Below are 14960 nucleotides of genomic sequence, written 5' to 3'. Positions count from 1 at the left end.
GGATAGGATGGGATAGGATGGGATGGGATAGGATAGGATAGGAAGGGATAGGATAGGATGGGATAGGATGGGATGGGTTGGGATAAGATAGGATGGGATAGGATAGGATGGGGATAGGATGGGATAGGATAGGATGGGATAGGGTTAGGATGGGATGGGATAGGATAGGATGGGATAGGATAGGATGGGATGGGATGGGATGGGATGGGACTAGGATAGGATAGGATAGGATAGAAAAGGATGGGATAGGATATGATAGAGATAGAGTAGGATAGGATGGGATAGGATAGGATAGGATAGGATGGGATAGGATAGGATGGGATGGGATAGGATGGGATAGGATGGGATAGGATAGGATGGGATAGGATGGGATGGGATAGGATAGGATAGGATGGGATAGGATAGGATGGGATAGGATGGGATGGGATAGGATGGGATAGGATGGGATAGGATAGGATGGGATAGGATAGGATGGGATGGGATAGGATGGGATAGGATGGGATAGGATAGGATGGGATAGGATGGGATGGGATAGGATAGGACTAGGATGGGATAGGATAGGATAGGATGGGATGGGATAGGATAGAGATAGAGTAGGATAGGATAGGATAGGATAGGATAGGATAGGATGGGATAGGATGGGATGGGATGGGATGGGATAGGATAGGATGGGATAGGATAGGATAGGATGGATAGGATGGGATGGGATAGGATAGGATGGGATAGGATGGGATGGGATAGGATGGGATAGGATGGGATAGGATAGGATGGGATAGGATAGGATGGGATGGGATAGGATGGGATAGGATGGGATAGGATAGGATGGGATAGGATGGGATGGGATAGGATAGGATAGGATGGGATAGGATAGGATAGGATGGGATGGGATAGGATAGAGATAGAGTAGGATAGGATAGGATAGGATAGGATAGGATGGGATAGGATGGGATGGGATAGGATAGGATAGGATGGGATAGGATAGGATGGGATAGGATGGGATGGGTTGGGATAAGATAGGATGGGATAGGATAGGATGGGATAGGATGGGATAGGATAGGATGGGATAGGGTAGGATGGGATGGGATAGGATAGGATGGGATAGGATAGGATGGGATGGGATGGGATGGATAGGATAGGATGGGATGGGATGGGATGGGATGGGATGGGATAGGATAGGATAGGATAGGATAGAAAAGGATGGGATAGGATATGATAGAGATAGAGTAGGATAGGATGGGATAGGATAGGATCGGATGGGATGGGATGGGATAGGATAGGATGGGATAGGGATAGGATAGGATGGGATAGGATAGGATAGGATGGGATAGGATGGGATGGGAATAGGATGGGATAGGATGGGATAGGATAGGATGGGATAGGATAGGATGGGATGGGATAGGATGGGATAGGATGGGAATAGATAGGATGGGATATGATAGGATGGGGATAGGATAGGATAGGATGGGATAGGATGGGATGGGATAGGATGGGATAGGATGGGATAGGATAGGATGGGATGGGATAGGATGGGATGGGATAGGATGGGATAGGATGGGATAGGATGGATGGGATGGGATAGGATGGGATGGGATAGGATAGGATAGGATGGGATAGGATGGGCTAGGATGGGATAGGATAGGATAGGATGGATAGGATGGGATAGGATAGGATGGGATAGGATAGGATAGGATGGGATAGGATGGGATGGATGGGATAGGATGGGATAGGATGGGATAGGATAGGATGGGATAGGATAGGATGGGATGGGATGGGATAGGATAGGATAGGATGGGATAGGATGGGTTGGTTAGAATAGGATGGGAATAGATAGGATGGGATAGGATGGGATAGGATAGGATGGGATAGGATGGTGATAGGATAGGATGGGATTGGATAGGATGGGATAGGATAGGATGGGATGGGATAGGATAGGATGGGATGGGTTGGTTAGAATAGTAATATATAGGATAGGAGGATAGGATAGGATGGATGGGATAGGATGGGATGGGATGGGGATTGGATAGGATGGGATAGGATGGGATAGGATAGGATAGGATGGGATGGGGATGGGATGGGATGGGATACTTTGTTTGTTTTAATGATATTTAATCTTTCCGCCCCTCTTCTCTTTGTGCTCTCGCCCCTCACAGAGGAATGATGGGAAGGCGTTGCCCCTGGCGACCAGAATCCAGCCTGGCTCCCGCTGGGTGTTCGCCACGCTGGTTGCCATGGCGGTGCATCGGCGGCATCCTGGTGGCCACCATGACCATAGCCTGCCTGCGTCACCACGCTCACCGGCTGGCCGCCAAGAAGCTGGGCCTGGGACCTGAGGGGGGCAGCTTCAGCCACCAGGAGTACCAGGTGAGGGGGGGGGGGGGGGGCAGGGGGGCGGGGGGACAGGGGGTAAATACACAATGAAATTAATATATATATAAAAGCAATAAAACATATCATCTGAAACATGTTAAGGTAATAAAAGTAATATATATATATATATTTATATGCACATAAAAGTTAAGCTTAATAAAACATCACATTATTATAAATTCAGCTTTAACCCTTAAACATGCAACGTGCACCAGGAGATACAGACTCTTTAACCTTCCTGTTGTCCTCCGGGTCCTTCTCTGTCCTTCCTTCCTTCCTTCCTTCCTTCATCTGTCCTTCCTTCTTCCTTCCTTCTTTCCTCAGATCTAAGTTCAGCTGTTAGGGTAAATGTTCCCTCCTTCTGTCTTTCTTCCTTACTTCATCTGTCTTCCTTTCCTTCCTTTCCTTCCTTCTTCCTCCCTTCCTTCCCTCCTTTCCTTCCTCCTTCCTTTCCTTTCCTTCCTCTCCTTCCTTCCTTCTTCCTCCCCTTGCTTCCCTTCCTTCCTTCCTTCCTCCTTTCCTTCCTTCTTCCCTACCTTCCTTCTTTCTCTCTCCTTCCTTTCCTTCCTTCTTCCTCCCTCCTTTCCCTTCCTTCTTTCCTTTCCTTCCTTCCCTTCCTTCTTTCCCTTCCCTTCCTCCCTCCTTTCCTTCCTTCTTCCCTCCTTTCCTTCCTTCCTTCCTTCCTTCCTTCCTTCCTTACTTTAGGTGCAAATGACATAACTAGTAAGGATTTTTTACATCTAATTTTCCACTCCTGCCTGTTTAAGGGTTTAAGCCATCATAAGAAATAAATTAAAAGGAAAATTAAGAATATAGGTAATAAAATCTATCAAAGTAAGAATATAATATATATATATATATATATAAGCAGTATATTTCTCTAAGGGATATAGATATAATTAAATGTGCTGTTTAATAGGAGTAATATCATTTAACTGTAATTTAGCTTTTTTTAAACTCTCAAATATCAATTTTAGTAGCTTCAAGTATTCTTTAGGCTAAAACTGAAAATATCTCAAACTGTTAAAGAACATTTTAAAGCAGGCGAGTCAAAGTCATTTTCATTCAAGGGCCACATACAAACCAATTTGATCTCATGTGGGCCGGATTATTAAAAAGATGGAAGGAAAGAAGAAGGAAATAAGAAGGGAAGGAAGGAAAGACAGGCAAAAGGAAGGAGGGAAGAAAGGTAGGAAAGAGAGATAGTAAAGGACGGACAGACAGAAGGAAGGGAGACAGGAAGAAAGGAAGGACGGACAGAAGGAAGGAAGGACAGAAGGAAGGAAGGAAGGACAGATGGAAGGAAGGACAGAAGGAAGGAAGGAAGGAAGGAAGGAAGGACAGATGGAAGGAAGGAAGGACGGAAGGAAGGAAGGACAGAAGGAAGGAAGGAAGGACAGATGGAAGGAAGGACAGAAGGAAGGAAGGAAGGTAGGAAGGAAGGAAGGAAGGACAGATGGAAGGAAGGAAGGAAGGAAGGACAGAAGGAAGGAAGGAAGGACAGATGGAAGGAAGGACAGAAGGAAGGAAGGACAGATGGAAGGAAGGAAGGACGGAAGGAAGGACAGATGGAAGGAAGGACAGAAGGAAGGAAGGAAGGTAGGAAGGAAGGACAGATGGAAGGAAGGAAGGACGGAAGGAAGGAAGGACAGAAGGAAGGAAGGAAGGACAGATGGAAGGAAGGACAGAAGGAAGGAAGGAAGGACGGAAGGAAGGAAGGACAGAAGGAAGGAAGGAAGGACAGATGGAAGGAAGGACAGAAGGAAGGAAGGAAGGTAGGAAGGAAGGAAGGAAGGACAGATGGAAGGAAGGAAGGAAGGAAGGACAGAAGGAAGGAAGGAAGGACAGATGGAAGGAAGGACAGAAGGAAGGAAGGAAGGTAGGAAGGAAGGAAGGAAGGACAGATGGAAGGAAGGAAGGACGGAAGGAAGGAAGGACAGAAGGAAGGAAGGACAGAAGGAAGAAAGGAAGGAAGAAAGGAAGGAAGGACAGAAGGAAGGACAGATGGAAGGAAGGACAGAAGGAAGGACAGATGGAAGGAAGGATAAAGGGAAGAATGGAAGGAAGGACAGATGGAAGGAAGGACAGAAGGAAAAAAGGAAGGAAGGAAGGAAGGAAAAGAGCACTGGATGGCAAGTGGGCCGAATCGCACCCCTCGGCGGGCCGGATCTGGCCCGGGGGCCGCATGTTTGTCACCCCTGCTTTAAAGACTTATAAACTATCCCATCCTAAAAACTTATACAAATTAAAAATAAACACCATAAAAGTAGCATTTTAGTAGTAGTAGTATTAGTATTATATAGCAGTAGTATTTTAAATATATAATAAATAAGAGAACTATAAAAAATGCATAACTGGCTCATCAGGACCTGTGTCGTCAGCACATGGCCTCCAAAGGTGCATTCGGACGCATGGAAGCCGCCGCCCTCGGTGCCGTGGGAGGAGCAGGAGGAGGAGGAGGAGGAGCAGGAGGAGGAGGTGGTGCTGGAGGAGGAGGTGCAGGAGCAGCAGGAGGAGGAGGTGCAGACTCCAGGGTGAGCAGCGTCTCGTCTCAGTTCAGCGACGGCGCTCAGCCAAGTCCGAGCTCCCACAGCAGCACGCCGTCATGGTGCGAGGAGCCGGCACAGGCCAACATGGACATCTCTACCGGTCACATGATCCTGGTGAGTGACATCATCACAAGTCACATGATCCTGGTGAGCGACATCATCACCGGTCACATGATCCTGGTGAGTGACATCATCACAGGTCACATGATCCTGGTGAGTGACATCATCACAGGTCACATGATCGTGGTGAGTCACAGCTCCACAGGTCACATGATCCTGGTGAGTCACAGCTCCACAGGTCACATGATCCTGGTGAGTGACATCATCACAGGTCACATGATCCTGGTGAGTGACATCATCACAGGTCACATGATCCTGGTGAGTGACATCATCACAGGTCACATGATCGTGGTGAGTCACAGCTCCACAGGTCACATGATCCTGGTGAGTCACAGCTCCACAGGTCACATGATCCTGGTGAGTGACATCATCACAGGTCACATGATCCTGGTGAGTGACATCATCACAGGTCACATGATCCTGGTGAGTGACATCATCACAGGTCACATGAGCCTGGTGAGTAACATCATCACAGGTCACATGATCCTGGTGAGTGATGACATCAGCGTATGACATCATAGAGGGTCACTGATTGGTGATTTTGCTGCTTTAATCACTCATTCATCATTCTCCTATCCCATCCTATCTTTTCCTAGACTAACTAAGTACTTCCTGTGTGCAGGCTTACATGGAGGATCACCTGAGGAACAAGGACCGCCTGATGAAGGAGTGGGAGGCTCTGTGCTCCTACCAAGCCGAGCCCAGTGTCGTATCCACGGCTCAAAGCGACGCCAACACCAAGAAGAACCGCTGCCCCGACTCTGTTCCCTGTGAGTCTGCAGCCAAACTTTCTGCAAACACGCTGAACTTTATTTTGAAGTCTTGTTGAGATCCAAAAATTTCCAAAAATAGTCTGAAAGTGTCCAAAATTATGCAAAAAAATAAACCTGAATATAAATAAATAATGTGAGCTGGACATGAAGGGGTTAAATGTCTCTGTTTTTGTTGCCCCCCCCCCCCCCCGCCCCGCCCCTCCTCCTTCAGACGATCACTCGAGGGTGAAGCTGAAAGCCGAGATCAACCCTTCACGCTCCGACTACATCAACGCCAGCACCATAGTGAGTCTCGGTCGCCGTGGTAACAGCATCATTCATCCTCCTCCCAGAGCTTCATTTATGGTTCATTTAACACTAAACCCCCCCCCCAAAAAAAAGAGTCTCCTGAAGGAATGCAGCCGGTCCAGTGATCCCTAAATGACCTCTGACCCCTGTGTGACCTTTCACCCCCAACCCCCCAACCTCCCCTCCTCCAGATTGAACACGACCCCCGGATGCCGGCCTACATCGCCACCCAGGGTCCGCTGTCACACACCATCTCTGACTTCTGGCAGGTCAGTGACTCACTAATTAATACAAGAAGTTTAAATATATTATTATTATTATTATTATATTATTATTATATCTATTTATCACACATTAACATTATCGGTGAATATGTTGTCTGATAAGTGCCGATACTTTTAATTTACTAAAGTTATAGAAGCAGCATTTTATGTATATTGGACCCTTGTGTAGATGGTTTGGGAGAACGGCTGCACTGTGATCGTGATGATGACGGCTCTGGTGGAAGACGGAGAGAAACAGTGTGATCGCTACTGGCCTGATGAAGGTTCCTCCCTCTATCACATCTACGAGGTACTTTACTCTAGTACTTCACTTTATATAGTACTTTACTGTAGTACAGTTTGAGGTACTTGTACTTTACTGTAGTATGCAAATTCTACCAGTACTTTTACTGTAATACTGCATACTACATCACTCATAATACTGCAGTACTTTTACTGTAATACTGCATACTACATCACTATAATACTGCAGTACTTTTACTGTAATACTGCATACTACATCACTCATAATACTGCAGTACTTTTACTGTAATACTGCATACTACATCACTCATAATACTGCAGTACTTTTACTGTAATACTGCATACTACATCACTATAATACTGCAGTACTTTTACTGTAATACTGCATACTACATCACTATAATACTGCAGTACTTTTACTATAATACTGCAGTACTTTTACTGTAATACTGCATACTACATCACTCATAATACTGCAGTACTTTTACTGTAATACTGCATACTACATCACTATAATACTGCAGTACTTTTACTGTAATACTGCAGACTACATCACTATAATACTGCAGTACTTTTACTGTAATACTGCATACTACATCACTATAATACTGCAGTACTTTTACTGTAATACTGCATACTACATCACTATAATACTGCAGTACTTTTACTGTAATACTGCATACTACATCACTCATAATACTGCAGTACTTTTACTGTAATACTGCATACTACATCACTATAATACTGCAGTACTTTTACTGTAATACTGCATACTACATCACTATAATACTGCAGTACTTTTACTGTAATACTGCATACTACATCACTATAATACTGCAGTACTTTTACTGTAATACTGCAGTACTTTTACTGTAATACTGCATACTACATCACTATAATACTGCAGTACTTTTACTGTAATACTGCATACTACATCATAATACTGCAGTACTTCAGTATTTCTTCTTCTGCTGGTGTTAAAGAAGTCAGCCGCTGTGTTCCTATTGGTCGGTCCTGCAGGTGAACTTGGTGTCGGAGCACATCTGGTGTAACGACTTCCTGGTTCGAAGCTTCTACCTGAAGAACGTTCAGACGCAGGAGACCCGGACCCTCACTCAGTTCCACTTCCTCAGCTGGCCGGCTCAGGGCATCCCCACCTCCACGCGCCCCCTGCTGGACTTCCGCAGGTACTGCACCCACCTGCACCCTCACATCCTCACTGTGCACACAGAGGAGAGGGCAGGGGGTCAAACATGAGGCCCGTGGGCCAGAACCGACCCGCAGAGGGGTCCAATCCGGCCTACTTTCCTTCCTTCCTTCATTATTTTCTTCCTTCCTTCCTTCCCTCCTTCCTCCCTCCCTTCATTCCTGTCTTCCTTCCTTCTTTTCCTTCCTTCCTTCCTTCTTTTCCATCCTTCCTTCCTTCCCTCTTTGCCTACTTCCTTCCTTCTTTTCCATCCTTCCTTCCTTCCTTCCTTCATTCCTGTCTTCCTTCCTTCTTTTCTATCCTTCCTTCCTTCCTTCTTTCCCATCCTTCCTTCCTTCCTTCCTTCCTTCCATCTTTTTACTGGTTCGGCCCACATTAGATCTCTGACTCTGTGAGTTTGAACTTCCTGTTTTAGAGGTTTAGGTTCCTGTGAAGGTTTGATATGAATTAGAAACACCTCCTTGCTTCTCTCCTTCATCCTTCGGTCCTCTCCTCCTCCTCCTCCTCCTCTTCCTCCTCCTCCTCCTCTGCCCTTCCTCTCCTCCCTGTTGTGCGATGGAGGTCAGCGGGGCCCTTTGGTTTATTTATTGAACATATCTGTCTGTGTCATTCTTGTGATTTGCAGCTAGTAGTCTGGGTCCAGTTGCATAGTCACAAAAATGATCATGGACTGATGTGGCTGCAGCAGGAGGTCCATCGCCGAAAAACTCCCCCCCTCCTCCTCTTCCTCCTCCTCCTCCTCCTCTTCCTCCCTCTTCGGTCTTTCTTTCTCTCTGTCTAACGTCACTTCTGTAGATTTCAGCTTTTTTTTTTTTAAACATGCAAATCGACTCATTTTTCTTGATTCTAAAAATGAGTCGATTTTAACCCTCCTGTTGTCCTCAGGTCAAGGAAGGACAGGAGGAAGGAAGGAAGGAATGAAGGAATGAAGGAATGAATGAATGGAGTAAGGAGAGAGGGAGGAAAGGAAGAAGGAAGGAGGGAAGGAAGGAAAGGAGTAAGGAGGTAGGGAGGTAGGAAAAGAGGAAGGAAGTAAGGAGAGAAGGAAGGAAGGAATGGAGTAAGGAGAGAGGGAGGAAAGGAGGAAGGAGGTAGGGAGGTAGGAAAAGAGGAAGGAAGTAAGCAGAGAAGGAAGGAAGGAATGGAGTAAGGAGAGAGGGAGGAAAGGAAGAAGGAAGGAGGGAAGGAAGGAAGGGAGTAAGGAGGTAGGGAGGTAGGAAAAGAGAAAGGAAGTAAGGAGGGAAGCAAGGAAGGAAGGAATGGAGTAAGGAGAGAGGGAGGAAAGGAGGAAGGAAGGAGGGAAGGAAGGGAAGGAAAGGAGTAAAGAGGTAGGGAGGCAGGAAAAGCGGAAGCAAGGAAGGAAGGAAGGAACGAAGGCAGGAAGGAAGGAAGGAAGGAAGGAAGGAAGGATGGATGGAAATGAGGAAAGAAAGAGGGAAGGAGGGGAAGAACAAAGGAAAAATTAAAGAAAGAGGAAGGAAGGAAGGAAGGAAGGAACAGTCAAAAAGAGAGATGGGGTCAATTTGACCCGGGAGGACGACAGGAGGAAGTTAAATCCAGGAGATATTATTGGTGCATAAATCTGTGATGGCTGCAGAAGTAACTATTTCCTGTGCATGTTTCTACTGTCTGTTCATTCATGACGATTATCTGCATCTCTCCAAGTCAGGTGATGTCATTAGATAAATATGTTATTATGTTAAAGTTGAATTCAGCTTTTTATCTTATTTCTTTGTGCTGTAAAGTTGTTTGTTTAAATCAGGGATGTCAAACATGAGGCCCGTGGGCCAGAACCGGCCGGCCAAGGCGTCCAATCCGGCCCACTTTCCTTCCTGTCTTCTGTCCTTCCTTGCTTCCTTCCTTCCTTGTCTTCTTTTCATTTCTTCCTTCTTTTCTTGTCTTCTTTTCTTGTCTTCTTTTCATTTCTTCCTTCCATCCTTCCTTCATCTTCTTTTCCTTTCTTCCCTTCCTGTCTTCTGTCCTTCCTTTCTTCCTTCCTTCCTTGTCTTCTTTCCTTCTTTGTTTCCTTCCCTCCATCCTTCCTTCCTTCCTTTCTTCCATCTTTCCTTAATTTTCTTTTCCTTCCTTTCTTGTCTTCTTTCCTTCTTTGTTTCCTTCCCTCCATCCTTCCTTCCTTCCTTTCTTCCACCTTTCCTTAATTTTCTTTTCCTACCTTTCTTCCTTCCTTCCTTGTCTTCTTTCCTTCTTTGTTTCCTTCCCTCCGTCCTTCCTTCCTTCCTTTCTTCCATCTTTCCTTAATTTTCTTTTCCTTCCTTTCTTCCTTCCTTGCCTTCTTTCCTTCTTTGTTTCCTTCCCTCCATCCTTCCTTCCTTCCTTTCTTCTGTCTTTCCTTAATTTTCTTTTCCTTCCTTTCTTCCTTCCTTGCCTTCTTTCCTTCTTTGTTTCCTTCCCTCCATCCTTCCTTCCTTCCTTTCTTCCATCTTTCCTTAATTTTCTTTTCCTTCCTTTCTTGTCTTCTTTCCTTCTTTGTTTCCTTCCCTCCATCCATCCTTCCTTCCTTTCTTCCATCTTTCCTTAATTTTCTTTTCCTTCCTTTCTTCCTTCCTTGCTTCCTTCCTTCCTTGTCTTCTTTCCTTCTTTGTTTCCTTCCCTCCATCCTTCCTTCCTTCCTTTCTTCCATCTTTCCTTAATTTTCTTTTCCTTCCTTTCTTCCTTCCTTGCTTCCTTCCTTCCTTGTCTTCTTTCCTTCTTTGTTTCCTTCCCTCCATCCTTCCTTCCTTCCTTTCTTCCATCTTTCCTTAATTTTCTTTTCCTTCCTTTCTTCCTTCCTTCCTTTCTTCCTTCCTTCCTTGTCTTCTTTCCTTCTTTGTTTCCTTCCCTCCATCCTTCCTTCCTTCTTTCCATCTTTTCTTCATCTTCTTTTAATTTCTTCCTTCCTTCCTTCCTTCCATCCTTCCTTCATCTTCTTTTCCTTTCTTCCTTTCCTTCCTTCCATCCTTCCTTTTGTCTTTCCTTCCTATCACTTTTCCCTTCTTTCCATCTTTTTATTGGTCCGGCCCACATGAGATCAAATTTGGCTGTATGTGGCCTTTGAACAAAAATTAGTTTGACACCTGGTTTACATGATGAGAAGTTTAGAGGAGGAAAAACAATCACAATTATTTGGTTAATTAATCATATTTATTATTTTTGTTATTTCTTTTCTCCTCAGGAAGGTGAACAAGTGCTACCGAGGCCGTTCCTGCCCCATCATCGTTCACTGCAGGTAAACATTTAACATTTAAAGCTTTATTTAACTAAATGTACATTATAAATACAAGTTATTGATATAAGATATTATTATATTATAGTTACATTTCTTTTGTTATTAAATTACATATCGCTATTACAAGGAACTAGTTACTCCCACAGACTGTATAAAAGAAATGGACGTAACATCCGTGACGTCACCCATTGGTTTGTGGACTGCTGCTCGGAAGCCAATAGTTTCTAATCTAGGCAGCGCCATCTTGAAAAATTCAGGTGCATGCTGGGAAAAATAAAAACATGGATTCTACTTATATGGGCATGAGGCGGGGCCATGGGCGGAGCGGGGAGGTTGCTATGGTTACGAGGGCTGGATCTGGAGGACATTGGTCAATCAACCTGTCAATCAGGACGTAGCCACGCCCTAATGCATACCCTGCTTTATCGTCACATATAAAATCAGGGAGGCCAAAATGTCCCAAATGAACATCATACTGCATTGAAGAAGGCTTTAAACTAGCGATTGAGACCATAAACACATTTTGAAAACGTTTACTGAGGTTAGAAATCAAGTGAGAAGTTGGTGAATTCTCCATTGACTTGTATAGAGACGGTCGCCCCCTGGTGGCCTTTTGATAGAATGCAGCTCTAAGTTACTTCCTGGTTGGCTTCATTTCAGAGGACAGGAACTCCCCGCCTGGTTACTCCCCAACACTGATAATGATGAAGTCCATTGATTCCTCTAGTGTGTGATAATGTTAATGTGTTAATAATAATAATAATAATAATGATGTTTAATGTCCATAAATGTGCAGATTAGCCTCACGTCATAGTAAATCACAGAGAAGTTATTGCATTTGGTGTAAATGTCCTGGTTGTTGTTTCCATAGCGACGGTACGGGCCGGACTGGGACTTACATCCTGATCGACATGGTGCTGAATCGTATGGCTAAAGGTGAGAAATACGTTTATATACGATTCATTTCTGTTGCCTTCATCCCCCTTCCTTCCTCCCTCCCTCCTTTCCTTCCTCCCTTCCTCCCTCCTTCTCTCTTTCTTTCCTCCCCCTACCTTCCTCCCTTCTTTCTTTCCTGTCCTTCTTTCCTTCCTTCCTCTCTGCCTCTTTTCCTTTCTCCCTCCATCCTTCCTTCCTCCTTCCTTCCTTCCTTCCTTCCTTCCTCCCTCCCTCCCTCCCTCCCTCCTTTCCTTCCTCCCTTCCTTCCTTCCTCCCTCCCTCCCTCCCTCCCTCCTTTCCTTCCTAGGATGTGTTATAAGTGTGTGTGTGTTTTAGGATGTGTTATAAGTGTGTGTGTGTTTTAGGATGTGTTATAAGTGTGTGTGTGTGTTTTAGGATGTGTTATAAGTGTGTGTGTGTCCCATCGTCCTGCAGGTGTGAAGGAGATCGACATCGCTGCTACGCTGGAGCACGTTCGGGATCAGAGACCTGGGATGGTTCGCACCAAGGTGAGTCAAACTGTGACATGATGATAGGCTAGCTAAAATATACCCGTCTGTTCTCCCTACCTGTCCTAGGTGTGGCAACCAAGTGTCACTGGGCCATATGTTCTGGTCCTGTCCCTCTTTAGTTAATTTCTGGTCCTCCATTTTCGACTGTCTATCTGTTCTATGCAACACACCCCTCAAACCCAACCCCCCACTCACCGCTTAGTTTGGAGTCACACCCTCAGAAATATACACCACTAATAAACAAAAGCAGGGGTGGATTGGTCATTGGGAGTACCGGGACTTTTCCCGGTGGGCCGATCAATAATGGGCCGATGGCTGCCCGTTTTTTATTTTTTATTTGTTCATTTAGTTGCCATGGTAACTCTCCCGGCCCACAGCAGAGACATGCACTGGCCCACAGAGCTCCGCTGCAGCCTGCAGACACAGCAGAGACCCATTGGCTTGTCTGTTTAAAGAATACCTGGTCCAATGGCCCTATGATAGGCTACAGAGGCCCAGGAGTCCCACCCACGCATTCTCTAATTTTTGATCATTTCTACCGATAATGACTTCCCCCAAATCAGCCTATTCAAGACCAAAAAGTCCAGGGCTGAATTTTTGTCCCAGTCCAGGCCTGAACAAAAGAGAGCAATAGCATTCTGCAGCCTTATAACTTGCAGGGTGATCTCAATGAATTGGAAATCTAATAAATGCCCGCCCCCCCCCTTCAGGAGATGGATTCAGGAGGTTCTATCTCTGCTTCAGTTAGAAGAGATAAGACATACACTAAACACCAGAGTGTGGTCTCCTCTTATTGATTATGTAAAGAAGTTAAATCTCTAACCAATCATGTTATGTTGGTATTTTAAACCTGTCTGACTAGTCCTTTGATGTCATACTTTTGCAACATTGGATCCCCTTTTTTTTTGTACTCTTGGTCCCAAGGGAGGGTATGTGGGGAGGGCACTAGTACAGGATTATGTTCACGAGATCTGATATCTTGTATTTTGTATTTTTTGATTATTCGTTTGTATGTTTGTTACTCTTATACATCTGAAAAAATGCCTTAAATAAAGTTGTTAAAAAAATAAAACTAAAAAAATTGAGACACGATGAACTGTCTGATTTTATTCATCACCTGAAGTCCTGAACAGCTCAGGAGGATTAAGAGCTGGTTAGTAGTTAGTTCCCCACAGAGGAAGTGTTACTATGACGATGGTAATATAGTGTGTGAGCTCCACATCCTCGAACACTAGCAGGACGGGTAGCTGATGGTGGAGCTGGCCGAGCAACTCAAGCTCCCAGCACTCATCACTGTGACGTCCTCTGCAACCTGACATTATTATACTCATCTGTATTAAATATGATTCTTTCTTTCTTCCCTTTTTTCTTACTTTATTTCTTTCTTTTTTCCATCATCTTTTTCTTTTTCATTCTTCTTCTTACCTTTTTTCTTTCTTTCCTCTCTTTCTTTTCTTCCTTCTTCCTTTCTTTCATTCCTTTCTCTTTTATTTCTTTCTTTCCTTTCTTCCTTCCCTCTTCTTTCTTTTCTCTTTCTTTGCGCCCTTCCTTTTTTCTTTAATTTCCCCTTTCTTTCCTCTCTTTTCTTCCTTTCTTTCTTCGTCTCTCTCTCTCTCTCTCTCTCTTTCGCTCCCTCTCTTCTCTCTTTCTCTCTCTCCTTCTCTATTTCCTTCCCCCTCTCTCTCCCTCCCTCTTTCTTTCCTTCCTCTCTTTCTCTCTCCCTCCTTCTTTCTTTCCTTCTTCCTTTCCCTCTCTCTCTCTCCCTTCCTCTTTCTCTCCCCCTCTCTCTCTCTCTCTCCAGGACCAGTTTGAGTTTGCTCTCACAGCTGTTGCTGAAGAAGTCAACGCCATCCTCAAAGCTTTGCCTCAGTGAAACCTTCCTCTCCTCCTCTTCCTCCTCTCTTTACAATGACGATGATGATGACGACGAAGATGCCTTGAAACACAAACGGTGATGTCACAGTAAAAACCTGATCAGGTGACGTCAGGACGGATTTACGCAGGCTCGGATTTTTAAGCACCTGTGAGGAAAAGGTGATGCGTTCAAGTGCGTCAGGGAAATTTGGCTACTCTAAAAAAAAAAAAAAAAAAAAGTGTTGCATTCAAATGTAATCTGAAATTAAAAAACTACTAAGTGTTTTAGAGGCTGCAGATAAGCTATTTTACTAAACAATAAAGAGATTATAAAGCTACATGTGTGCTAAACTCCTCACCTCTCTGAACCGCAGGCTGTTTAAACGTTTAACTTCTAACCTGTGGAAATCCTGCCTGAAACACCTGGTAGCTATTTTCCAGTTGAAGCCAGATTGAAGCAGAAATTTGCTTTATTTTTAATTTTTCTTTTATTAAATGTGGTTGAAGTTTGTTGTAATCTGTGCTGCATTGTGATTTTTGTCTCAGAGAGGAAGCAACACGAGTAAAAAAAAGAAAAAAGAAAGTGGATTATAAACAAAAA

At 44.5% G+C, this 14960-nt stretch overlaps 1 protein-coding gene across 1 annotated transcript in view; it reads left to right on the top strand.

Annotated features, from left to right (window-relative positions):
* LOC128354623 (receptor-type tyrosine-protein phosphatase-like N) overlaps positions 1-14378 on the top strand; it is a 37003-nt gene extending 22625 nt beyond the window's left edge. The window contains 12 exon segments of the mRNA XM_053314847.1: positions 2151-2234; positions 2236-2361; positions 4734-5030; positions 5659-5806; positions 6021-6094; positions 6289-6366; positions 6551-6670; positions 7645-7811; positions 11004-11057; positions 11929-11993; positions 12429-12502; positions 14307-14378. Coding sequence (XP_053170822.1) covers positions 2151-2234; positions 2236-2361; positions 4734-5030; positions 5659-5806; positions 6021-6094; positions 6289-6366; positions 6551-6670; positions 7645-7811; positions 11004-11057; positions 11929-11993; positions 12429-12502; positions 14307-14378 — 1359 coding nt within the window.
* The last annotated feature ends 582 nt before the right edge of the window (positions 14379-14960 follow it).

Source organism: Scomber japonicus, chromosome 24 (assembly GCF_027409825.1).
Source record: "Scomber japonicus isolate fScoJap1 chromosome 24, fScoJap1.pri, whole genome shotgun sequence".
NCBI classification, from domain to species: Eukaryota; Metazoa; Chordata; class Actinopteri; order Scombriformes; family Scombridae; genus Scomber; species Scomber japonicus.
Note: the sequence above shows the minus strand (reverse complement) of the source record. Positions and strands in the feature narration are given on the sequence as shown.